The 26,302-nt window shown below is 31.1% G+C and overlaps 2 protein-coding genes across 2 annotated transcripts; both read left to right on the plus strand.

The window, feature by feature from the left end:
- Positions 1-13,744: 13,744 nt before the first annotated feature.
- TRIADDRAFT_59939 (uncharacterized protein) lies at positions 13,745-16,368 on the plus strand (the record flags this gene model as incomplete). Its single annotated transcript, XM_002115935.1, has 4 exons — positions 13,745-13,988; positions 14,358-14,593; positions 15,738-15,948; positions 16,196-16,368. The coding sequence occupies 4 exons, from the start codon at positions 13,745-13,747 to the stop codon at positions 16,366-16,368; spliced, it is 864 nt and encodes a 287-aa protein (XP_002115971.1).
- A 3,373-nt stretch (positions 16,369-19,741) lies between these two features.
- On the plus strand, positions 19,742-22,091 carry TRIADDRAFT_59940 (uncharacterized protein; the record flags this gene model as incomplete). The annotated part of the gene is made up of 6 exons (XM_002115936.1): positions 19,742-19,988; positions 20,106-20,338; positions 20,533-20,740; positions 20,891-21,051; positions 21,195-21,636; positions 21,901-22,091. The coding sequence occupies 6 exons, from the start codon at positions 19,742-19,744 to the stop codon at positions 22,089-22,091; spliced, it is 1,482 nt and encodes a 493-aa protein (XP_002115972.1).
- Positions 22,092-26,302: the final 4,211 nt, after the last annotated feature.

Raw genomic sequence — 26,302 nt, forward strand, 5'->3', positions numbered from 1 at the left:
AACCCTCACTTGTGGCAAAGGAAAGTAAAGAACTCTAGTGTAGTTACTTAAAACTTGGGCTATTTCTCCCAGTAATTTCAGTTTCTATGAGAGAAGTATTTGAGAACTCGATTTCTCGACTGATCTCTACAGACAACTGACTAATTGTTACACTATTCTTCACGATATGAGTCTTGCCGTTTCTTGAGCAATTACTAACTTTATTCCACAAACACACGTGCTTAAATAGGTTTCTACAGTGAATTCCAATATTAACGAGTGAGAATTCATACTTTACAAGTTACATTAATTAGTATAATACCATTACTAAATATACATGTCGATATTCTCAGACTTAGATAGCTACAAGCTATCAGGTGTTAAGACGCTTAACCATCGTCCATATACGGCTCAATTTTTAGAGATTAACACACCTTATAAACCTACAGTAAATTAACTGTTAACAACTTCTATTTTTATCTCATTTCTAATATCCTATTATCAGCTACAAGCGCATTAAACATAGCACATAACGTTATCTTATCTATTCCTAAGCATTCATTAGTCAACAGTTACTTAATTAGTAACGGCGCACCGTGACATAATAATGCAGGTAAATGTAGGGTAAAGCTGGCCAAAATTCGCGCACTTAAACATGTTGTGTTGATCAACCATTTATTGGAGTGTAATGTAACTTAGTATTGTGATTGTAGACTGTTAGCCAAGTTTAGTATAATGTACGGTAGATATTTATCCTAAGAGATATTTGGTAGCTATAACTATAGACTGTAGTGATAGAGACTCTATGCTAGAGTACAGATGACTATGTGCAGTAAGGTGTTGAGTTACTAATAAGGTTATAGGTAAAAATAGAACTGTAAATCATATTTTAGGATATAGTTAATTCATTGTACTTTGGCTGGTGTGAATAATGTCTACGTAAGTACTGTAGTCGTATCCATATCGGATTAATGATGGTCCGCAGTAGAATAGTGTTACTAAGAATAATTTAACTAAGTGTAATATAAGGTAAAAGGTTGCCGTGCGGATTGTAGCTGCAAATGCTACGAAAAGTATAAAAGCATGCAACTTTAGATTATTCAGTTAGTTCGTTGTAGAAGTATTTAGTAGTAGTATTCGGCTAGAGTAGAGCTGTCTGTAGTTAATTTTTGTATAAAATTCAATAAAGCCCTTATTTTTCTAAAATTTGGAATTTCGTGGTCGGTATATATCACATGGAGACTTTATTATAAGAAGTGGCATTATAAAGACCGAAGTATTCCCATAATTTTGATTGATATAAATTCGTGAATTGAGATCTGCTGCAGAAATGATAGTGAGATAGAGACTGCCGAAAAAATCGCTTACGGCTAGATTATCAATTAAGAAATGATAAATCTTACTTACCCAGCGTTAGTTTTGAAGTCACTGATATGGTAAAAGACATAAATAATTAACACAGCCATTAGCTATGAGCCCATTGATTCCAAAAATCCAACATGTAAATACAGCGTAATAATTATCCTGTAAAACTATAAATCGTTTCCATTGAGAGATACGCATAAAGAAAATATTAGGTGATGTTAAAAGGCGTTATAATATATGCGTGGCTTGTAAATTAGTGTTGTATTCCTTTCTAAAATTTTGCCGCGCAACTAATTAAAAAATCAGATAATCCATAGGAATAATTGACTATGTAATCTAATACAATGCTGTAATATTAATAAATGTTCATATATTCTGAAGTCTTTTAAACGGTCTAAATCTCCGAACTCAAGGGTATCTATCTCGAGTTTCCCCCTTTGCGAATTTAAGGACGATACCGAATTTTATTTTCTACAATATTTACAAATTTAATTCGTTACCTTCTCTAACATCTGTTTTTAATTAGCACTGATCATCTCTATCTTCAATTATTTTCTCTTAGCCTGTAGAAAATATGAATTAGCGCATTAGTTTATTACATTATTTATTGTTACATTTCAGTGGCATCGCTTAGCAGTAATATAACAATCTAGGTGTAAAATAATGCAAAATTCTTCACGATTCGAGATGCGAAGGAAGATTGTTGGAATATATGATTTTAGGTTAGCCTTTGAATTACACCTACGTTACTGGAGGTATTTGTTAGTTAGAATATAATAATTTCGATCTAAATCACAATTAAATCAATCTTATTTAATTTCATTTTATAGACTTCGGGTTAGAAGAATAATTAAATTAAAATTACATTTTGAATTTAGATTTAAGAATCTGAATGTTTTCTACTATTATGCAACTATAATTGTTCGGTTTACGATGTGTGAAATCGATTTCAAACTTATTGTAGTGCTTAGTAGTTCTCTGCATCAATAAACTAGATGGGTAATTGTATCAAGTAGAGCCGTTATTGATCTAATTACTGTACCAGTGATGAATTTGAAACGAGCAAAACGGAATATAATTATTAAAGCATACGTGCAAAAATGCGAGCTATAAAATCGATCAACCTTATCTTTATTTCGAATTGATAAATAGATTTAAAACGCTAATTGATTCTATTATTTAGATGTTCATAGTAAAGACTTACATCACAAAAATAGAATTATTTTTTCTACTTTATTGATAATATAATTAATATACCACAGTATCAATGTAATATTGTTACAATTAAGTAATACCCGTTATTGTGCAAGACCGATTTACCCTTCTTTATACGAATATTTAATGCTTATTGTATCATTGATTATATTCTATTTCTATTACGTAAATTTTTATGTATTTTACTATAATCTAGAGTTTGTAATTATAGAATTAATAGATGTCTTTAGAATTAGAATTATTTATTTCTTTTGTATATAAGGTTGATATTTTTTGATAAACTTTAAATATAGAAGAAATAGCAATTGTAATTGAATGATTAAGATTTAAATTACTTACCCTACTATATGTGACGTAAATTATAATATGCTTCGATATGAATAATGCCTATACCTGGTAAATTTGTAACTAGAATGCACACTCTCTATTACAACTAATTCTGAAGATAGGTTTCTTTGAGACTTCACTGTTGATATTTTTTGGTCCATAAGATTTTACTCATTTGACGATCAATTAGGTACTTCTATTACATTACAGTAATTTTTAAACTTTTTAGATGTGAAAACTATAAACATGATAGGATTTACCGACGAATTGATAAATAAAAGTAAAAAGCAAATTATACCAATTTTATCTCCAAATTGATTTTCAACAAATTGCGCTTCCGTTAATTTGAAAATTGTAAAGATTGAACAGGGAAACCAACTAATGAAGTTAGTTATAGCTAACAGACCTGTCATTAGACCTATGCGCTTTTCTGCTTTAATTCTATTTGTAAGAGTATTACCACTATCTGGAGAGCAAAATCGCCTAGAGCGCTTGATCGATACAACAATTAATGTATAAAATATCACCGAGAGTAAATATGTCAAAATTATAGTAGTAAGAGAAATCGAAGTCACAATAATTATGATTGTATCAAAAAAATCACTGTAATAACATAAATTTATGAAACTATCAAAACTGTAGGGATAGCGATACATCTCTGAGCGAGCCATGATCACAATTGCAATCAAAATTGAGTATAACCAAAATAAAAAAACAATTATATTTGCTTTTCTAATCGTCATATAGCATGATCTATAAGGTCTAACGATAGCAATGAAACGATCGATAGCCAATAACAACATCAACAATCCAGATAGTTGCAAAGAAAAACACGCTAAGCCCCGTGCAATTGAACATCCTACGTTAAGAATCCACTTATTCCTTAGTCTATTAGTGCAATTTGCACTAGGAGCAATACAAGACAGATTGTAGAGATTAATGTCTAACTGAATTCGTGAATTAAGATCCGCAATTGCCAAGATGAGAAGGTACAAGCCTCCAAGAAAATCATTAATGGCTAGATTACCAATCAGAAATGTGTGAACTGTACCAGATTTCTTTTTTCGCTTCCTCTTAAAGATTTTAGTACAAACAAAAATAACGTATGGGTTTGCTAGCAATGCAATAACACCAAATATCCAACAGAAAATGACAGCGTATGTGTTATCTTGCAAAACTGTTAGCAAGTACCAAGAAGGGATGGCCATAATCTATTATCAAATTTCATAAATTTTATCCTGCGACCAAATAACTGCAAAAAGAGCTCACCGTAATTATAAATCTTAGTTGCAGTTTGAAATGATGATTTTAGTTACATTTAATATTCAATTTGCAATAATAAATCTCAGCTGTAGTTGGAAATGATGATGCTTGATTACTTTAACTATGAGATTTTATGGAGATATTTTCGACTACCATCCTTGCCTGGGTAAACATTCATAAAAAGAAGAAATACGAATATAAGCCAACACTTTTATTAATTTTCGATGATTAAAACGGTTAAGTAAAGAATTTTAAATGATTCAAAGATTCATAAAGTTAAGGCTATACAAAATCCTAGACGTCGTCATTTTTTCATTATTTTAAATAATTGATATAGTCTAATTACTAGTCAGATATTTTATGCCTTTCTCCTGATTGCAGAATGTCTTCAATTAAAGCGTAATTATAGCTCTGCATCAATAAGTGAAATTAGATTTTGTAAACAGTAATCATTAATCGTACTATTTGTGTGAAATACCGTTACAGAGATAAACACCAAACCCAAGGCCGAAATATGCTTCTGACCCACGCTATCCTATACATACGGGTCCCATTATCTAAGAAAATTAAAAAAAGAATTTGAAGTCTCCTGATTAAATTAAAGTATCGATTATAATAGGATCCTCAATTGCTACTATCCTTGCTTAACATTTATCGATCAATATACCGTTATATTGTTTTCTTATAATTAAATTTACTCCTTTTACCCTTTATCGAAGTTTATTAACTGCTTAGTGTATTTTGCAGATTTTTTTCTCCGTTGTTTCACTCTTACTCTTATATTTTGCTTTTGTTGCAAGTAGATTCGCTATAGCCAACAATTTTTGATCACAATACTTGATTGCTATTGAAAGGCTTCCACTTTCGTTACTATGCAGATTGATAATGCTATGTAATAATATATTTTAATTAGATAGTGGGTAGTGAATTTTCCATGTTTTATAAAGATCTAATCAGTTTTGCAATGTCAATAATGAACTGAAGTTCTTCAAATCACAATGAAATATGTAAATATTTCAAATTCCACTCAAATATTTCATGTTCTAATGAAAAGATAATGCTTTTATTACATTTCTTCATTTAACACAGACTACAGATCTGATTGCTAAATTATATTAGATCTAACAACTAGATCATAAATTTTCTAAATGTTCTTTACTTAGTTGTCACAAACCAGCTTTGTGACAAAGATAACGTAAAGCAAATCTCTAAATTACTGTAGTCTCCGCGATTCAGTATCTCTCAACTATCTCACGAGGATTTAGATGCCTTTACTTCTATGTTAAAGAGCTATAAAATTCTCCTTTATTCAACTATCTACCGAGCTTAAATACCCTTCGGCAGCTGCTATCATGAATGGGTCATAACAATTCATTAAATTTAGTTCATGTTGGATAGCTAAATTAATACAAAAATTATTCATAATCTAAGATATATTCTGAACGATTCTAGATAACTAGATTACAGTATGCCCATACACAGAATTACTTATAGTATCATCTATAATTGAATATCTTCAGGATATTCATCACAAGCGTTACAAGACATAGCACCATAATCAATTAGCATTATTTATCGTATAAGAACCCTTACTATAGCACAGCATGATTTACTGTGATAAAATAATAACTACCGTCGTTCTTACTGTAAATCATTATTAGTTATCTCCATATATAACCTTAACTACTAAATTTAGTCATTTAGTCTTCACAGAGGTTCGTACTGTGACATCAGCATTGTCTTTAGAACGTTTATCTAGATATTATGGCGATTACAATAATTTTCAGTAAGCATGACTAAATGAAACGATATTTTAGAATATTCATGATCGTAATCAGCTACCATACGCAATCGTAAAATGAGAAGAAACTAATCTTATGGAAGATTTTTATAAATTGATCAAATTTTCAGTTGTACTGCTCCAAATTATTTCCATATATTAACTTTTGTTTAATTAATTAGCAAATATGGATTAGTAGTTCTACAAACTTAACTCTCATTGTTAATACAGTGTATTCCATCAAAAGTATTCTGATGTGCTAGTTGTTATGGTAATTTTTAATCATACAGAATCAGTAGAATGAGTATTGAAATAGTTACGATACCTGATTATTTAGCTTAATTTCACATTTGCTTACTAATCGTACGTTTAGAGATATTAACTTTTTAGATAACACTATATCCTATATTTCGAAAATCTAGGCTAACTCTATTTTAGATTTTGCTGTTGAAACTTAAATTGGATAATATACAACGATATTTTGATCATATTTTCCTCTAAAAGCTTACAAAATAGCTATTTTCTGATGAGAGTTACACTTACAAATGACTTTTAAATTCCAGCTACCAGAATCACTACATTTATTTGCTGCTTCAGCACCTGTTATTTAGGTAGGCTCATCTGCATAGATAGTGTAACAAAAAATATACTTAATTAACACAATAATTTTGAAAATCTGCTCTCATAAGTATCAATTAATAAATTGAAATCTTTCTTGCTGTATAACTAGATTATCTTCGTTTTTGAGAATACAAAATTTTTTCAATTTCCCTTGAATTTAACTAAAATATTGAAATAACACGGAACTAGTTTTGAAACATCGAAACATAGTGGAAGTAGATTTTTAAACGTCGCTACCGTAATTAACACATGACATTTAAATAATTTTCTCACATGATTGTAAAAGTAATTATTAGTATCGATCGTTTAAAATTTGAAAAAGACTGTTAGCATTTTGTTAAGTCAGTAAGTTCCTAGCCTTAATACATTTTATGGCAAAAACACGAGAAGAATAATTTAAATCCGTCCATAACTATCTAAGTAATAATCTATATAATAGTTTCTTGCTATGAAATCAAATCTTCATCGACCCAATAAAATATAACCTAACAATAAATTAAAGTTTCTTCTCAACACCATTTTGTCATCGGCACTATATTAATGGGATTTATGACTGATAATATTTGTATTAAGTATTGGTACGGGAATTTGGATGATATCTGCGCTATTATTCTTCTGTTTACTATAATTTGACCGTACATTTTGATAGGTATAACTTATTAACTGCAGCACTAAATTGCGATCACGATATTTATATGACTTACTATGCATCGTAGTTTCAAGAGATTTATATCAATTCTGGTACATATTTAGTTGATGTATATCACTTAGAGGTTATAGTGACATTCATTATATTCAGATTGCAGTTCTTACGTTTCATGTCCTATGGACATACGACAAACGAATCAAGCTACGCTGAGTGAAATTTATGATAGACGCTAATAAGTGTGATTAATTAATTATTGCTATCGGTACTGTACTACCACTAAAACACCAATCGATTCTGTTACTCGAAAATTTAAATTTAAGGACAAAGCTTGTATCCCTTATTGCACAACTTTCCTTGCGACACAAGAAAACAACACAGTACTTATAATAAACTTTACGTTAATCGGCAGAACTACTTCCCTAGTCTACGGTATAGTAACTGAAATCCTTACGAAGTACTAACTCGCTCAACATAATATACGATATAAAACTATCACACAACTTAGCTTTAACCTGAATCACTTTTTATTGATCATAGTCCTTGTAATATCGTTTTCACAGGAATTTTAGTCCACAGAGGAATCCAGTACTATAAAAGCTTTTTATTACAAGGTTCTAAAGAATAGTACAGCAATAATTAATTACTCACAAGAATCTAGTCTAAAGTAATCTGAGCTCAATTAGATATCAAATCTTTTTCCTCCCTTACGCTCAGATTTGTACACCTTATATACTTTTCTCTGAATCTATTTAAGGCAATAACATCGTCTACAATCAGACATGAATCATCACTACATTTTACAGTATTAATCAAACTGCTTACAATATTATTACTTTACCATTAATGTCCAACACCGTAAGGTATTGGGCATCTTTACAATCTTAGTATTTCAAGTCGTATAACGTCCTGTACCATAATTAGTTAACAGCTATATTAGTGAATAACACTTTCTAATATAGTAGTTACCAGTCACCTAAATCTAGCAGCACAAGAATATCTATTTTTAGAAACTTAACTATTCTAAATATAGTACACAACACAATCAAATATAGCTATCGCTACAAGCAAATATAGGGTGCATCACTACAGTCCTTCTAATATACTCTTTCAGTAGTTATTAACATATTTACTATGCTATCAACATATTTCAACGACAAATATGTTATTACCATTGAATTAACAAATACGGACATTCGAGGTAATAAATAACTTCATACGTAAATCTACTTCGATTGTAAGCTTTGTCAAGCTCCTATGTTCTAGATACTTCATAATAACATCATAATAACTTAGGTCATTACTAAAAACAATTATTCCTAAAGTAGTAGTTCATAATTCTAAAATGTTAAAAACAAAATGTTATCATAAACTACATATCCATATCTAAGTTAATTTGATGAATGTGTTCCCTTAATAGCTTGCATGCAATGGATTTATCTTTGGACTGCATTATTCATGTCAAATTAACCCTGAAAGACCGATTGATGATAATGAAACAATCTATTCAATTAATAATCAGTATCTAATTATTTTAAGTATAATACCAGAAGTACAGCTACCTATATAATGCAAGCATATTTGAATTAAATTAAGTTCATATTGTACTGTAACCATTAGGATAAAATTCCACTGGAGGATTATTTGGACAGAAATTTTCAGTTTATCAAAGATAGATATCCTGTAAAATTTCTTCACAACTGTAGCTTTATGACTTCTTAAATTTGAAATAATCAAGAATTTAAACCTACCTCGGTTGTTCAAAATATCAAAATAAACTTAAAAATTTTCGCATAATCACACCAAAATGGTATTGCTTAATTGGATAGGAAGCAGACTATCAACGTTTTGGTAGGAACTTTCAAAAGATAGGACTTTAGTACAGCATTGTTTAAAAAAAATTAATTTTTTCAACAAAGGTACATTTCAGTATTTATTGCTTAAATAGTATATAGAGTTGGAAATTAAACGATGATCACAGATTCCACATAATAAACCTAACCAATTTAGTATTAATACTGATTATTTATAAGTTATTCAGTATCATGATTACTTTTAACAGTAGGGAGGGATTGCTTAGGCCTCTTGATTATTAGACTTCGACGAGCGTCGAAAGTCTTGACGAGCGTTAGCACTACTACAATATTGTATCAATTGCTGCGACGTCATTATTATATAAATAGTTGGATTAACCGCTGAATTAATAAACAGAAATAAATAAACTACTATACCTAATCTGTCTCCGATAGAAGTATCAGTGAAAGGAGCATTTGAAAGTTCCAAAATAGTATATACGAGCGCAGGTAGCCAGCTCAACAAATTTGCTAAAGCCAGTATTCCAGTCATTAAACTGATTCGTTTTTCTAAATTTATTCTGCGAAATAACGAAGGTTTTGCATTCGTAGTAAACCGGCGCCTACTTCGTCTAATAGAAGCTGCAATTAAAGCATAAAAAATCATCGAAGAGCAATAACTAAGTATATATATGCCAAAACCAACATAAGTAACCGCGATGAAAGTCGATCGGAGAAATTAGTGTACAAGCATAAATTAAAAAAAGAGTCAGTTTCATATGGATCTAGTTTATTCTCAGAGCGAATCATAACTAGAATAACTATCGACAGAGCATAAACATACAGCAAGGCAACAATTATAGTAGCCTTTGTAAGAGTGATTTGATATGTACTGTAAGGCTTAACAATGCAAAAATAACGATCAATAGCCATTAGTAATGTGAGAAAAGCTGGTAAATGCAAAGTAAAAAGACCCAAAAAGCGAGCAACTGAACATGATACGCTGAATATCCAGCGATTATGTATTTTTGGACTACATGAGGAATTATTTGAACACAAAATATTCTCAAAATGATAGGAATTTTGATTTCGAGAGTGAAGATCGCCAATTGCAATGATAATTAAGTAAAATCCGCCACAAATGTCGGCAATTGCTAAGTTGCCAATAAGTAAAGCATGAATTCTTCCCATGTCATTACCCAGCTTAGAAAATAATCATTTAGAGGTAGCATAAATTACGTAGGCGTTTGCAGAACAACCAATTATGCCAACCATCCAGCAAAATATTGTACTAAATATTTCACCCTGTAAGACAGTCAAGTATTTGTTATTGATTTTGCTATCACCCATTTTAAGATTAAAGGTTGATATCAAATTACTTAATAAATACTAAAGCAAGGAGGAAAACTACTTCAAATGAAGCATTAGGTGTTAAAATCTAATCTAATATATAATTACTGGCATCAATTAAAATTCCTAATAAAATTTAAGGTATTCGGATGCTACTTGCACGATAAATAAGCACCGCAGTTGTTAGAAATTTATTTCTGTATAATAACAAAGATATAATTTTTATTCATTCCATCCCTATTATATATGCTCATTGATTATTAATATCTGCCAAAATATTAATTAAGCCACGTCTGTTTTTAATTAAGTTACATGTTCAGGTTTAAAGCTCTAATTAGTTAATATTATTCTCATATAGAAAGCTATAATGAAATTGCTAAGTAATTATTCACCTGTTTGGATTTTCTCAATCATTAAGAGAAGAAGCTTTTACTGCAATTTTCGTAGACGATATTCTTAGTTATCTACTGAGTTATGTAAGAAATAGTAAAAGTAATCGGAAAGAATGATAATTCTGCCCTTACAAACATTACAATCAATGTTTCAATTCCTGTATCGGCATCAAATTTTGGCATAGTATTACAAATTTAGAGGTTCTGTAGGTATGTATAGTTATCGTATGTAACTTATTCAGAAAATTTTTAGTAGCGCTTAAGATGCGATATTTGACATAGTTTTATAGCACTATCAATTTACTTATAATTAATTAGTAATTATGGGGTTTCTTTATAAATTGGCTTATTTTTCAATAGCTAAAGTTCAGTTTTGTTATACTCCTGTGATATATGACTGATAAACTATAAGAAATCGAATTATGTGTCTAGGAATTTACAAAATTCGAATAAAATTGCGCAATACAAGTCTATCGTCAGAACTATCTTCCCGATATCTACTAACGGTACGGCTCTAATTATTGAGGAATTCTTCCATCGTTAGGTGTTCTGGTAAGTTAGTATTCTCTTTTAAACAATAACGTGCAAATTTCGCTGTTTGCATTAATGAGAATAAGGCTTTAAATACCATTTTCAGCTACTGCAGAAGAATATTTGAGCTAGGCAGTTCGAATAACTTAATCGTTTCATTAATTTCTTTTTAGCGCAATAAGCGAGGTGTTAAGCTTCTGAAAGATTTAAATGGCTAGAGAAACATCAGTTCATCTAATTCATCACAAATTTTGAGATTCTTTTCTACTTTGCTCTTTTTACAAAGTTATTAGTAAGACCACGATCAAATTTCAAAAGATTTCTCTAGAAGTAAAGGTGAATTAAAATATTGCAGCAAGCGCAGATATTTGGTAATTTCTTTTATTACTACAGTGAGCTGAAAATTAGGTATCCGCGTATAAGCAGCTATACTTATATTAACTTTGGTAATACGGTAAATAAAAGGGACATTGGCCTTCTAGTCGCATTATAAGCCTTACTGGGTTACTTGATTGATATTCCAATTTTTTAGCGAAGTAGACTATGTAAAACAGATTTCCAACTTAGGTTTTAACTTAAAGTATTTCAGGCTTATATTAACAAGCATACGTAAACTACCAAAAGAGGCTATAAGAGGTATCTTATGGTATCTTAAGTAATATTTAATCTGTTTTAAGTTAGGAGGCGAAATGATTAGGGTTTCCTTTATTCTATTGATGTACCAATTTCGATCATACTATCAATTTGAGCTTTTTGACTAGTATCTCATATCGTTGGTAGCCAAGCCTTACTTTAAAAAATTTCATTTGAAATTTCTTAAATGACATCTATTATGAAAGTATCTAATGTAATGAGATAATTTACAGTATAATGAGTGAGGCAAGTATCTTAACTTGTCTGTAATCGATCAATGGTGTGGTCTTTCGGTAAAGAAACGTTCTAAATAAGCATTAAACAGTAAATAACAGTTTAATTCTTAATTCATACTATCGCTCACTGGATAAGATTCACAGATCATTAATTATTGCAATTAATCTTTATCGTAGTTACTGTGTTTAATAAGAGGAGTATCTAAAGATGAACTGGTTGAAAGAATCTATATTGAAGAATTACAATAAAAGCTAAATGAGAGAGAGCTATTTAGGGGTAGTAACCTTAACAAAGTCTGAGTTGAGGTTATAGAATCGATCTAAATATTAAGTTCTACATACAATCCCCTTTTTATGCCCTGTACTAAATAGATAGTATACTTATTAATTGCTCTTGATATTTACAATCAGGTATCCTTACTTGGTTACAAATAGCAAGCCGTCGATAAAAAATTTTTGGGTATTTCTGCGTCAAGCGTGTATTTTATCATATGGTCGTTATTCATTGATATTTTAATCTTGAATTCCAACAGATGCATAAATTACACCGATTCTTAGGTAATGAATAATAAGTAATTAAGACAGGAATATGGCGTCAGGGACTTCTAAAAGGAAGTCCCCGATAGTGTGGACTCAAAACATGAATTAATAGGCGCCGACAACTCATAACTAGTTGCAGGGGGCTTTAGCGAACATCGTCAAGAAGCAGCTATAATGTGTTTAGCTCACTAGGAAACTAGCATGAGTACTCTGGCCGTTATTCGTACTAATCTATTATACTCCATCATCCACAGCTAAATATGTTTACTATCTTTCCTTATCGCCAGACAGGTGTAGTAATATTCTGAGATGTAAATTGTATTGTCATATTTTACAAATCCAAAAGCCTAGCCATACTTAAATAATATTCTTATCGCGACCACGATTTTATAAATTGATAATAATTATTGGAAAAATGAGATAGGCTTGAGAGTTACACAAGATTTCGTTGTTGTGAACTTGAGTTAAATTACGTATGTACTTCTACAAATTGGGACTGATTCATGAAAATTTGCTATTAATTCCTTCTGCTTCCTAAATTGACTAACAAAATTATAAATCATGACAGCAGTATACTCTTAAAGTGTTATAAGCGATTTTCTCAATACTACAAATTTTGGACAATCGTTTTATTTTAACAACGTACTGCTTCTGACCAAATTTTATTTTAAAAAGGGATTTAAATTATATTTCGACAAAAGTTTAGCTATTATCGTCATATTTAAATTTAATTAGATGAAACAATATGTTGATTTTTATAATCTCTAATTTTAGTTTTTAGGATAGCGTAAGTATGATTACTAGCATTTTGATCATGAGACAGGTATTAAAGAGCGGAATCCAAAAATAAGATAGCTAATTCAGTATATGGCAAACAATAATCAAAATAAATGAAAAATTGGCGAAAAACCAATACGCTAAAATCAGTTTCATGTTGTAAGCATAACAATTCAAAGAGCCAATTTCAATCCCTGAAATTAGAGATCAAATTAAATTAAATTTATTGAAAACGCATCTAGTGGGCAACTAGGATGATATTTATACGTGCTTATCTGTGAACTCTCTCGACGATCATGAACCACGACGTAAAGAAATTTTCAATCACAAATAACGATGGACTACATATTTATCGTTCTGCCGAGTCTATATCGGGCATATTAGAACTAGAAATCTCTAAGCCCTTACGATTGCGTTGTTTCAAAATACGTCTACATGGTCGTGTTAAAACCAGGATTGAAAAGGGAAACTCAAAACAATCAGGATTTATTTGCAGTACTCATGATATCATTAGCTCATCAATTCTAGAAAAAGGCAAAGGTTGTAGAATTTCCTAGTTTATTGAATAAATTATTCGTATAAAGAATGTAACAGTTAAACACCGCTTATTATGACATAGTAATTGAATAAATAGTTAACCTACTAAAGAGCTACTGTTAAAGCAATTATCAGTTATACCTAGTATCCTAAAATTTTATCATTATTGGAAAGATTAGATTTAGTCTATTCACTAAGGAACATTTTACTCATGTTATTTTCTTTGCTTACCTGACACTCATTCAGCTTCGATATTTTTATCTGAATTTTTAAATCATTTAATTTTATAATGATCTTGCTATCTTCATCCTTTAAACTCTCAAAATTCAATCTTGAGTCTTATCGTACCATATTTTAATGTTTTTCTAATAGGTAAAGAACTTTCCTCAGTGGATGTATATCTTATGCTTCCCGGAGTTTACTCTTATGATTATAGTTTTCAATTACCAAATCAGAGAATGCCTTCAAGCTATGAAGGTATCAGAGGTAATAATATCCGCTACATGATTAAGTCATACCTGTATTTAGCAGATGGGTTACCTACTATCAAAGCGAAAGAAAAATTTACCTACTTTCAAAATATTGATTGTAACGCTTTTGAATATCAGGTAAGACATAGCGCATTTTTAACAATCCAATTTCATCCACTGAATTAAGCAGGTAACAGTACACGCATATACCAGTAAATTTTTAGTTCGTTACACTTCTCGTATACATAGTATTCAATATACTGTAGTATTTCAATAGTGCATTAAAATTTGAAGTTTATTGCCATAAATCGGCTTAAAACTAATAAAAAACTGTATACATCCACGTGCAAGTCAATAATAATATTATAAGCGAAAGATTGGTAGATTAAAAATTTTCAAATCCTTTGTCCAATTACACCATAACAACATGTGCAAACATATTACGGCACGAAATCAGATATGGCCTTGTAATATCTTTAAATATTAATAAAATTACATTATTTCGTGAATATTATTGGAAGGAAATTTCTTGATTATTATTGCTAGAAAATCTAGCGCTTGAGTTATCAGTATCACATTCTTTAATTTAAATATGACAATGATAGGATCTCAATTGCTTAGTCACATAATAAAAGCTCTAAGTATTTTTACTATTCTGATAGCATATCTATTTCTGAGGCTGTCGCTATACCGAGACAAGGCTAGCCGACTGAAGAAATCGAAATTGCTAAACATAATTTAATGGTTTAACTACTACCTTGCTTAGATTTGATCCTTTCCCGTTTTTAATTGTGTATGAATGCTCAATCTCAAAATGTATTGACGTTATATCAGCTACCATCAAATTAAGAAATCAGGAGTTTTCAAAATAGCTAATATCTTAGATGGGTTATTAACAGCTCTATGGAGATTTATACAATATCTACGGTCGGCTATCGCATCAGATTTAGCAGTACTTCATGATCATTGCTTTCTCAAGATCATTGGATCTAAGAGTTGTCTGCCATGACCTTAATAAAGCTTTAACAGACTTAGCCATTGATACTGTAATATACAGAAATGCATATATCCCTAATGGTATATCATGAATCTCAATATGTTCTATAATATATTGTACTATTTGAATTGAAATCATTTCCTCTGTAACTGCGTGACAAAAAGTGTATCGTAGTGATATGCTAAAATTTATCTGAAATAATTTATAGAGTAATATTAAAATTGATTTTATGCGTTACATTAACTGAATGAAGATTACATAATTTCTTATCTTCTATTTTTCTAGATGATGACTAATTTACTTGAAATCGAAAAACGACTCTCCTTTCTATGCTACCCTTATGGGAAACTGTTGATTTCTGGTCAAATTGACAGAATCGCTTATTGCCCCGGCGATACTCTAGAAATTTTATTTGCCGAAGTCGAGAACGAATCAAAGCGTTCTTTACCTAATATTTCAGTTGATCTTGTTCAAATAGTTCAGCGTTCGGCAAAACGTAAGTTATTGAAAATAACTCATAAACAAGGACATTCAACAGCAGTACAGATGATATTAAATTGTGGAATTGCAAAAATATTTTCCAACGGTAGAAATTTCTTCATTACTGGAAAGATCATATATAGAGTCGAATGCACTTATCTGTCTCACCTTTTTGCAAGCAAAAGATCGACTTATTACTGCTCTCCAATACTATTATACTTGGTATAAATTATAATTTTTTATATATTTATTCGCTATAATAGATTATCGACAGAAGGATAAGAACATTTATTCTCTTGTTGTATCTGATGGATTGATGTCGCCAGCATCTAAGGCAACCTTAAAAAACTTTAAATTTGTTATTCCTGATTTAAGTCCAACTAATACAAGCTCCGATCTTATTAAAGTAGAATATTACTTAGATGTAAGCGCTTAGAAAATTTATGTGATAGTTGATCTGATTCCAATACTTGAATCATTTTCGAGGAAATACTGATACAGATGCTTTGATTTTACGTCATGACAGATATTCACTAAGCTACCTTACTACACAAAACACAGCATAAAACTTCCAATTGTTATTGCCACTATACCTAAAAAAAAAATATGCACGAACTCAAGATCAAGATTAAAAATAAAATTACCTCAAGCATCGCCGCCGTTACTAGAACGAGGCCAATCCCAACATATCATCCAATTGGAACCTTACCCTTGTTTACCTCCTACGTGCTCTTCTAGTATTCCGGCAACGTTAAGCAACAGAAATCAATCCAACGATGAAATTTTATGCAATACATCAGGTAAGTATTAGAAATTAAATCTCTAGATGAAGGAACTATGAAAAACACGTATTCTTCATGTTTATCAGGAGCACTTAAAGAATGATATCTATCCGATTTACAATTTGCTAAATGAATCGAAGCAGTACCTGTTATAAGTTCGTTTACTAGTAAGCTGGTACATAGCGGTACCGGTAGTGCATGTCTCAGCATTGAGATAATCTACTGAAATGATATATATACAATTCAAGTAAAGCTAAGGATACTAGGATCAGTTGTAGAAAATGTATTTTAATCTAATAGCAGAAAATACCTAAGGAAACTGAGTAGATTTGACGTTATAATCAGCACTTTTATGACCTTAAAACTTTTTCCCCGCAGTCTGTTACCAAAAGTTGACCAAGTTGACATCATTAAATAGTCTTTTATTGATTAATTATTCTCTTAAGCAACATTATCAAATTATATTCATATAGCATCGTTAATTGTCAGGCCTGAAAGAAATAAATCCTATAGAAACATTATGCAATTTTAATTTTTAAGAATTTAAGCATGTTAGATGGAGCTACTAAGGGATCCGTAATCTCAGTTTTGATTAGTACCTGTATTGCGTCAGTAATAGTATATTAATAAAGTTTTAGAGATTGTGTTATAATTTTACGTAAACTTATAGCTCATAAATACTGTTTCTAAAGTATTTATTAAGAGTCGCTTGTTAACTAATTTTCTCTATTTGCGATTTGGTTAAGGTCAATCTTTTCTTCTTTGCTGATAATGCTTGAACTGGGAGTCACAAATTATACTCTGTGGCCAAAGAACGCAAAATTAGGTTCTTTAAGTAGTCTACGTAGTTAAACACTTTTAATACCTCTCATAGAACATACGCAAATAACAGCAAAAAAGATGGAACTATTATTAGGACACTGCATTATTCGACTATTTCCCGTTTATATAGGAGCAATCGTAATTATCAGCAACTCTAGTTTATTTATTGTTCTTCTCTAGGATACGGTATGTTTGTTCAACTACAATATTCCTAACTTAGCTTTTCCATTGCTTATTTTAGTGAATAGCACTATAGCATTGCTAATTCATGAACTGACTAGTTATGATGCATATATTTTCAGCGATTCTATTTAGTCTAGTACGCAAATAAGTAATAGTATTATAAGAATTGCAACGATGATATAGCGAAACTTTATCTTTTTTATAAGTCTTGTAGCTACAATTTTTGGCAATATATTATCAACTTGACTGACATTTAATAAAATTTTAAAACCCTTTGAAAAACATAATAAGTTAATTATAGGAGTAGAATTTAGACTCTTGTCTAAAATTGATCTACCGCCTATATAAATAGTATAATTGAAGGTGATGTCATACATTCCTATGATAAGTCCAGTACTTCGAAAGTAAGAGTCTTATTCAAGTTCTTGATGATAATAATTAGCACACCTTTATCTAGTCAGCTTCAGTCAAACTATCATAAATTGATCATAAATACATTATTATTAATTACAAAGTATTAAGACGAAGAAGTAAATAATTATTTCAAGTACTATATGATACTTAAGCCGTATACGTTCTGATATTTAGGCCAATAAAACTTTTCATAACGTTATATCCTAAGGCACTACAAATTATATAAATTATACCTTAATTCTCAAGAAGATATCCACCTATTATAACATAATTTGGCTTCCATTGAAATATATTTTTTACCGCCAAAAGAATCGTTTTCTATATTTACGTATAGCTTAGTGACCTTAATTTTAGAAACCTCATCATGCATATCTTCTGAAATTCTCTTATAAAGCGTTTTATGGCAGTAGTATGTTAGCTAACCAAATCGTTTCCCAAAAACATTGTCCGCTACTCGAATCATGGAGATCATAACTTATATTAAAGCACGTATTGAACAGTTGAAATACCCCTTACATTTCGAAAATTATTGTGGTATTAGCTGAGTCATAAATGATAAAAACTGACTACTAATACATTTGAAAAATGTTATTATATGCATATTGCCTATTATAAAATTTCATTTCTTATCCCGAAGAGATAAATGTGTCAGCATTGGATGAAGCAATATCTTAATGCGTACCAAAAACATCAAATAATTTTAATGACTTAGGATAGCCAACTGAGTTGACTTAAATACTGCATTCTTCAATGTAACGCTACTACAGCAATACATATGTACTGTAGCATACTACGTCAACCAAATAGGTGACCAAAATAGCTGACGATATCTATCACTTATATGATTTACGATTAAAATAAGTAAGACGTAGCATTGAATTAGACTATTATTCATCCCATACATTACTAGCATTCATTGCAACCATTTTATAGAGAGATAATGACTTTTATTGATGTCAAAACAGGTCAAAATAAGCAATACACTACTCGAGCAACAATTGATTACATATTTAATTTGTTTCCAATTTGCAAAGTCTTATAGAGCAATTGAAATATTCTACCATTCCATGATGGCAATAAATTTAGCACTGTTTCTGGCCAAGGTAAAGTCAACTCTTAAATAACGCTTCCGTTAATTGATAATGATTTTATTATTAAATGCTAATTAAATTAGATAAAATCAGATTTTTTTAGACATTTTACTTGTTGATTTGAGCACCCAAAGGTAACTTAGGACCACAGATATAGATATTAATTGTAACATTCAATCACATTGATCGTCTGCACCTTTTCGAAAAACAGCAATGACGTGATAATCGACCACCTTCTACAGAGCTATCAGCCAATTATATACAATATGCTTAACTTGTCACTGATAATGGATTATTAATTAAATTAATTACGTATAATGCCGTTTTTGTATTGCATTTTTCTTTAAAAGTATCGATCCATTGCGCCTTTTGAGCCTTTCTACGTTTTATATGTTGAATAAGAGTTAACTTTTCAATTTGAAATATGCTACAAAGTATCTTTACCATCTTCTAAAATGGCTGGTTCAAATTGGAAATAACTGACATTTAATTCTGTTAAAAAAATTCAGGAAATGTCATGTCGATTAAATCGAAAAGCCTAAGAAGATTTACAATTCGACTTGCCAGAGAAGAAAGCGTTTTTTATCCCGGAGAAACAATCTCTGGCAGGGTCACCATAGTTTTGGTATCGCCTATAAATGTTAGCAATGTACGTTTGCGATTTTATGGTAGAGCTAGAGTCAGTATTGCAAAAGCTGGTCAGGAGGAATCGACTTATGATGAACAACTGTATGTAGATAAATCAGCCATTCTATTCGGCAAAGGTATGCACTTTTCTTAATCATTAAGCTTTACTAGTTATTAATAATTTTAAATTTTCGCTTTTAATAAATCTATCTAATATTTAAACGTCCTCCTTATCTAATTAATCATCATTACAGATAAAATGACAAGATCGATTCGCGCTTCAAAATTGAGCGAAGGTCGTTATGATTTTGAATTCAATTTTCCATTACCAAGTAGTGGCTTACCATCATCATTTGAAGATGGAAATGGTAGTAGTATACGGTATATTATTGATTGCTGGATTGAAATACCCAAAAAGCAAACGCGAATAGCTAGAAAAGCAGTAACCATATTAGAAACTATAGATACAAAGTTACCACAATTTAGTGTAAGGATTATATTTTATTTACTTCGAATCTAATTCTTGGGCTTAATATCAACAAAGCTTACTTATTAAATGTATTAAAACTCATAGAATTATATAGCCTATTATACAAATAATAAGTTTAAGTGCACGAACTTCTAGAACACTTACAAAGAATACTTATTTATAATTAATATATGTTTTCCGCATATAACTAGGAGCCATCTATTCCGATTGAGATAGAGAAAAAATTCGGTTGTTTTTGTATCAATTCGGGAATGATTTCGTTTGCATGCAAACTAGCTAGAAAATGTTACTGCCCTGGAGAGAATGTTGTTCTTCAATTAGACATCGAAAATGGCTTGCCGCAAAATTTAACCTCCATAAAAGTGAAACTAGTTAGAAAGTTATACATGCGTGCACATGGTAAGACTTGCTAGAATTTTTTTATAGAATCAATCGAAATGAAACATCTTATCGTATCGTACTCCTTGATGTTGCTGTATCTTGATTCTAATCATTATAAAAAAAACAATTATAACCATGCTACTTCTAAATTATTTAACTCTTTCATAGGCAATAGTACCATGAGTCGAAAGGAATACATTAGCAAAGATCTACTTTGTCATATCAATTATCACGATAAATATTCATCTCCGATTAATGCCTTTGTAATGCCATGTATATCCCCCACCAATTTAATTTCTCGTCTTATTCAAGTAGAATATTTATTAGAGGTAGGTGCCTTAGTCCTGCTAATAAGAACTTTAAAAATTAGAGCTTTCAATTCCTGACTTTGAAGGAGATTAGATACGCTATTTTTTACGAATATAGAGATAAAATTATCGTTTCTTATCCTTAAGCTTTCATTATTCTACAGGTAAATGTAAATGTTAACCGAAGATCAACGTTAGCCGTAGTATTGCCAATAATAGTTGGGACTATTTTGCCTAATATAATGACAATAGCAGAAACTAAATTAGATACAAGTGGTCAACCGGCAATTGTCATTTGCTCCCCTGTTACAGTTACCCTACCGCGTGAATATAGCTTCAGTAACCGAACTTCACTTAAGCATAATACCGTCGAGAGAAAGATTTCCAATAGCTCTGGAGATACTATTAAAATTTCCTTAGACGATATGAAGATTACAAAATCTGAAGAAGTAGTAAATTCAAATTCAAATGAAGAAGTAGTAAAATCAAATGAAGAAGAGAAGGAAATTTCTAGTTTCGTCGTAGGTAAGCACGAACCAAACATATTCGCCAACGCGGAGGGAGAGACTGAGAGTAATCTAGCGTCTCCTATGGTTGGTCGTTCAGGTAAGAATAACGAAATTATGATTTATGAATCGTTAGACCTTGAAATTGACCATCATTGTGTTGTTAGATACGATATTTATGCTAATAATAGCGTATAATCTGTATCGTAATAAGATACAGAAGGAAGTATTTGTTGCCTATGGCAGTAATCAATTCTCTAAAATTGGCTCTATGCAAAATAATTGAGATCTTGCTTGATTCAAGACAGGCAAAATGATATTTACGATAGTAAATCTAAGTGAAACTTGATTTCGATCATTTTAGTGGTTCTCAAGAATAAATTGTCATTGAAATTGAATGATGCGGATAATACGGATAGTACGGAGCCTTCTAACTTTGCCCCATGCATTGATGGACCAATAAGTACTGTAGAAGAAGACGATATCAATTGTGTCTTCATTGGCAATACTCAATTTATTCCTCGTTATAGTTATGCTTGGCAGCCTGAAGTATGATCTTGAAACCTGTGCCGTAGTCCAATAAATTTCTTCATATGTTAGGTAATTAATAACAAAGTATCTATCTAACAGTAAGTAACCATAATTATATGATTATTGTTCTAATAATTCCTTTTCACCTGCACATGCAGTTATAATTTCAATATTCTCCAATAGATCCTAGATCACATCGTTATGAATTGTTTAGATAAATTCGGTATATATAACATGTATTCCGGGATTGACCTAATATATGCAGTACAGCACATCCTACACTTCTACCGTTAGCGTTGAAAGTTGTAGTCTCTACGATTTATATTAGAGCATGCTTCCAGTTATTCATCATTTTATACGTGAATCATTGATAACTAAACAATTATGGTTACATAAAGTTGAAATAGTCTCTAATTTGCTGAAGAAGTTATCAGTTTCTAAAAAAATATGCGTATGATGCAAACAGCATTATAGTAATATTTTCACAGCTTTTCAAGCTAATTGTCGCGACCTCGATATAATAAATTGCTTGTACTTATCTAGATTAGCACAGCTTTTCTATCTTAAAGCGCTACAACTTAGTAATGTCTTTCTCTATCGTATAAGAGTGTTATACAGTATCGTTGGCATAGCTGAAGTGCTTGAACCATGCAAAGGCGCTAGATAAGTTAATTTGGATGATACAGTATTTAAGAGGAAGTTTGACTTTGTTAGAGCAGATTTTAACATGTTCTTAAGTAAAGACAGAGGATTAAAATAATTGCAAATAATGCGTTGTTGTGAGTTTGAGCTATATTACGTTTATGCTTCCGCAAACCGGACCCAATTCATAACATTAACTAATAAAGTAAATATGAAATTAAAATAGCCTTACACATGCAAATTCTTATATATTTATATGTAAAGTAAGTCCGTGAAGAAGTAATCATGCAAAATAAAATAAATCATTGTAATTACGTCTATATGATTTATGTTTATCGAAAAGTTTCAATACAAGATTTATCACGATCTTGTAGAACCATTGACGAGCTACGAAACGAATGCATTTAACTATTGAAAACGATTTTAAAGAATATCTACCGTCTATTGAACTAGAATTATTGGTGCAAGTAATCCAAGTACAGCACCACAGTACAGTTTGTCTAACGAGTTCATGCAATAAATTAGACTATTAATTATTATTATTATTATTAATTTAACTTTATTTATTAGCATGCATAAATGTCATTTTCCAATATACATAATAATCGTCAGTTTGCAGTCTTCTTACCTGTACCTTATACAAATTACGGCAGATTTATACTATAGTAATTGCAGTAATATTTAATTTTAGCTTGGACCGCAGGCCTATGATAGTACTTAGCTTATTGGTCAATGTGTACATTAACACGAGTATTTGTTCAGCTTTCACTATCTACCACTTCCACCAGCAAGATACTACCAACACTAGCAGAAATCGAAATTCTTTAATAATACTTCAATACTATGTAGCGATAATTCTATAATTAGTAAATGACGATTCCATTTGCTTGATTACTGCGATGGCGAACTGCTGTGTGTTAAAGAAGCTTGGTGATAAATAGCCATATTCTTCTGTATCTGTTCACTAATCATTCTGATTATGATACGTTATAAATCCGCTCTGCACAAATGCTCTCTACTTTCCAAATCAGCTCTACACCACAAACTAGAACCAATCTTTAAGTTTACAATATTTAGGGAATCATTTGAGTCTTATCACTTATCACTTCTGCACTCAACTAGATAGTTTGCTTTTATGCTTAAGTCTAAATTTAGAGAATAATCTTTATTAGGTACTTGTGTACTATATGTGCTATATTACAAGCTACTAATGATCAGATCAGTAGCCTACTTGCTCCTCAAGATCTGTAGGCAAGGAATTTATACTCAATCGCTTACTTAATATAATAGGAATGATAGACATTGCATCTAGTTTCTATTATACATGGTCAAATTGTAGCATTATTTAAGAATAATTTAGGGTAAAATATGTAAATTACTTTCAGTGAATAAACAGACAAGAAATCACTCTGCAACCAATTAATTTCAACTATAATTTAAAATTGCAATCATGGTGTTATACAGTATGTAGTTCATCCTAACAAGTATCACTATGTTTAAAAGAGTTTTTAAAATATTAAAAAAGAACAACATTTCTTGTAAATCTGCATTTTCTTGCATTGATTTGGTTAACTTAACTGTATTAAGGGGCTGTCTGCTACCTTCAGTCTATCACTATCTAACCTACTGTAATAAAATCGACGACTTCAATATGCACAGTTGATTGAAAGGTTAGTTCTCACTACTCAATCCTATCTTGTCAAATTAAGTCACAAGATCAAGCTAAATTGAATATTGAAAAAATATGAAAACAAAAAATAGCATTTGTTGTAAAGCTTCACTCTAAAACATAGTCTAGGGTTCATCGAACAGTACCAAGAACTAACTACCTTCGGTTTACAGCTGTCGACCTTGTTACAAGAAGTCTACAATCGATAGAACATATTATACACGTTCAAAGCAATTTGCAACATCATGCAAGTATTTCGCTCTGCGTACGCCATAAGAACAGTAAATATACACTCCATTGAACTTAGCATCGAATACAACTTGCTTCGTAATTGCATGCTATGTATGTTGCTGTAATCGGACATGGCATTAGATTGAAGATTGTTAGCCATGTTGAAAATATGATGTACAGGAGCGAAGCTTACTCGATTTATCCTAAGCCATAGTACCGGATAACTATAGCATAGATTTGAAATGAGGATACCTTAAACTACAGGATATTCGAGAACAGATGGCAATGAACAGTATCGAACAGTTTTCCTTCACTTTTATACACTGTCTAGGTCCATGTATATCGTAGGAATATATGTGCAAAGTAGTCTCCTAAATGGACAATTGCAGTTGATTAAAGACCACTCACTGTATAAAATACTGAACAGACTATCACGGCCTACAAGGAGGATCTAAAAGTCCATGGCTCTACTGATTATTTTACTGTCCTGTAATGAAAGACAATCCATCGCGATCGAATGGTGACGAAGTACAGCACATAAACGACTACAGAACTATAGCTCAGTGTTGATTTAGCTCAACTCGTTCAGCTGGCTAGTAGATCAGTTAAGAATCGAATTCGTTGTAGGGAAAGTAAGTATGTGCTAGTTTAAAGAATGGTGCAATAAAAGTATCCTATTTTAGAATACCCTCGAGCACAGTACTAATCGGACTAGCGCAGCTAATGAACCAATTTTCCAACAGAGTTTCCAAGATCCTAATACGGTGTGCAAGCACTCTTGATGCTAGAGGTAAAAGTAGATATGGAACTCCTATACTTGGGCATGACTAGTTTAGCATACTGTGGCTAAAGGAAATAGGCATACATAGAAATACTGCAGCTCTTATTACCGTCATCTATTGTAAATAATTCGCCTTCGTATATGTTGCTAATTATGACCTGAAGAATTGCAACATAAAGTAGAATATTGCTATTCTGATTGCAACCTTAAAAGTTACGATAAGTTTGCAAGCAGGCGACTTTAGGGTGCTCAGTAGTTCTTTCTAAAGTCTTCTTGGTATTGTAGTTTTAAAAATTCTGCTAGAGTACGTCGATGTGAGTGCTTGTGATCGCTTCTACTCTATGCTGTTGTAAATTATTATCATCAAGCAAAGTAATCAGTTCTTTCTAAAAGTCTTCCTAGTATTGTAGTTTTAAAATTCTGCTACAGCATGTCGATGATCGTGCTTGTGATTGCTTCTACAGTAGTCTATTCAGTTATAAATTATTATCATCAAGCAAGGTACTCAGTAGTTCTTTCTTAAAGTCCTCCTGATAGTTTTAAAAATTCGGCTCGAGTATGTCGATTATCGTGCTGGTGAATGCTTCCATCTTATGCTTTTGTAAATTATTATCCTAAAGCAAGGTACTCAGTAGTTTAAAAATTCTGCTACAGTATGTCGATGATCGTGCTAGTGATGGCTTCTACTCTATTTTGTTGTAAATTATTATCATCAAGCAAGGTACTCAGTAGTTCTTTCTAAAAGTCTTCCTGGTCCTGTAATTTTAAAAATTCTGTTACAGTATGCGGATGATCGTGCTTGTGATGGCTTCTATTCTATTCTGTTGTAAATTATTATCATCAAGCAAGGTACTCAGTGGTTCTTTCTAACAGTCTTCCAGGTACTGTAGTTTTAAAAATTTTGCTAGAGTA

This window comes from Trichoplax adhaerens, genomic scaffold (assembly GCF_000150275.1).
Source record: "Trichoplax adhaerens TRIADscaffold_13 genomic scaffold, whole genome shotgun sequence".
NCBI lineage: Eukaryota > Metazoa > Placozoa > Uniplacotomia > Trichoplacea > Trichoplacidae > Trichoplax > Trichoplax adhaerens.